At 42.4% G+C, this 1,074-nt stretch overlaps 1 protein-coding gene across 1 annotated transcript in view; it reads left to right on the top strand.

The window, feature by feature from the left end:
- The window catches only part of LOC118418113 (CD109 antigen-like), a 39,315-nt gene that overhangs the window by 30,875 nt on the left and 7,366 nt on the right, over positions 1-1,074 (top strand). Inside the window, exons 34-36 of the mRNA XM_035823943.1 lie at positions 8-14; positions 178-401; positions 669-827. Of these exons, the coding sequence (XP_035679836.1) occupies positions 8-14; positions 178-401; positions 669-827 (390 nt within the window). The remainder of the gene's footprint in view (positions 1-7; positions 15-177; positions 402-668; positions 828-1,074) is intronic.

Below are 1,074 nucleotides of genomic sequence, written 5' to 3'. Positions count from 1 at the left end.
TGGCACAACAGAAGGTATGCAGTACAATTCATTGCTTTACAGGTTATGATTGCTTAAGACGTTCACTTATGTCATAATACAAGACATTTCCTTCCTGTACCTTTCTCAACTTCATCTGAAGATCACCATGGTTTCACAAAGTGAATTGGGACTACAATGTATGTTGTCTGGTCTTAGGAGGACAGAAGTACTGGAAAAAGCCAGAAAGCACCGCCCCACCCCCTGTCAGTGATGACCTGATGTGGACGCCCCCGTACCATGACCCGCCATCTGCTGATGTGGAGATGACAGCGTACGCACTCCTGACGTACCTGGCCAGGGACGACATGATCGATGGAATTCCCATCATGAAGTGGCTGTCGGAACAGAGGAACGCGTATGGAGGGTACTCATCCACACAGGTGGCTGCCTTTATCTGAACTATTATCTATCCATTCACTGATTTTAATTCTGCAGCCATTATTACCCTTTTCAAAGGAGTTGTTGGTCATATGATACCAAGCCTAAATTAGAAATTATTATATGTCAGTGTACAATCATAGTAAATTTAGTTTTCCTGTGTGTATACCATAGTGATAAGTCAGCTTACTGGTTATTCGGGAGGTTCCAGCTATCTTGCAAAGTTGTCTGATTAGTCACAAGTGACCCTGTTTATTGTTGATTCCCAGGACACAGTAGTGGGGTTGCAGGCTCTGGCCTACTTTGCTGCTGGTGTTCGTGCAGGTGGACTGGACATGACCGTTACCATCACTTCAGATACAGACGCTGCCTTCTCTCATACTTTCACTGTTAATGACCAGAATGCCATCGTGCTGCAGCAAGTAGAGGTGAGAGCCCAGAAAGTGTGGCTTGTGCAATGTATAAGATTCACCTTTAATTGAGAGATACATTTGTATGTTAAACAGTGATAATGCTGTCTGTATTGATGCAGGTAAAGTGATGATACATGTCATGTTATTGCGTAGTCTCAGTCTTTAACTACTAGTAGTAAGATTATGATATGTGTAGTAGTTTGAATCATTATTATATTGGATCATCAACCGCATATGGAGTACATTAAGGAAAACATACATA

Source organism: Branchiostoma floridae, chromosome 6, assembly GCF_000003815.2.
Source record: "Branchiostoma floridae strain S238N-H82 chromosome 6, Bfl_VNyyK, whole genome shotgun sequence".
Lineage (NCBI taxonomy): Eukaryota > Metazoa > Chordata > Leptocardii > Amphioxiformes > Branchiostomatidae > Branchiostoma > Branchiostoma floridae.
This window is presented reverse-complemented; position numbering and strand designations above follow the sequence as displayed.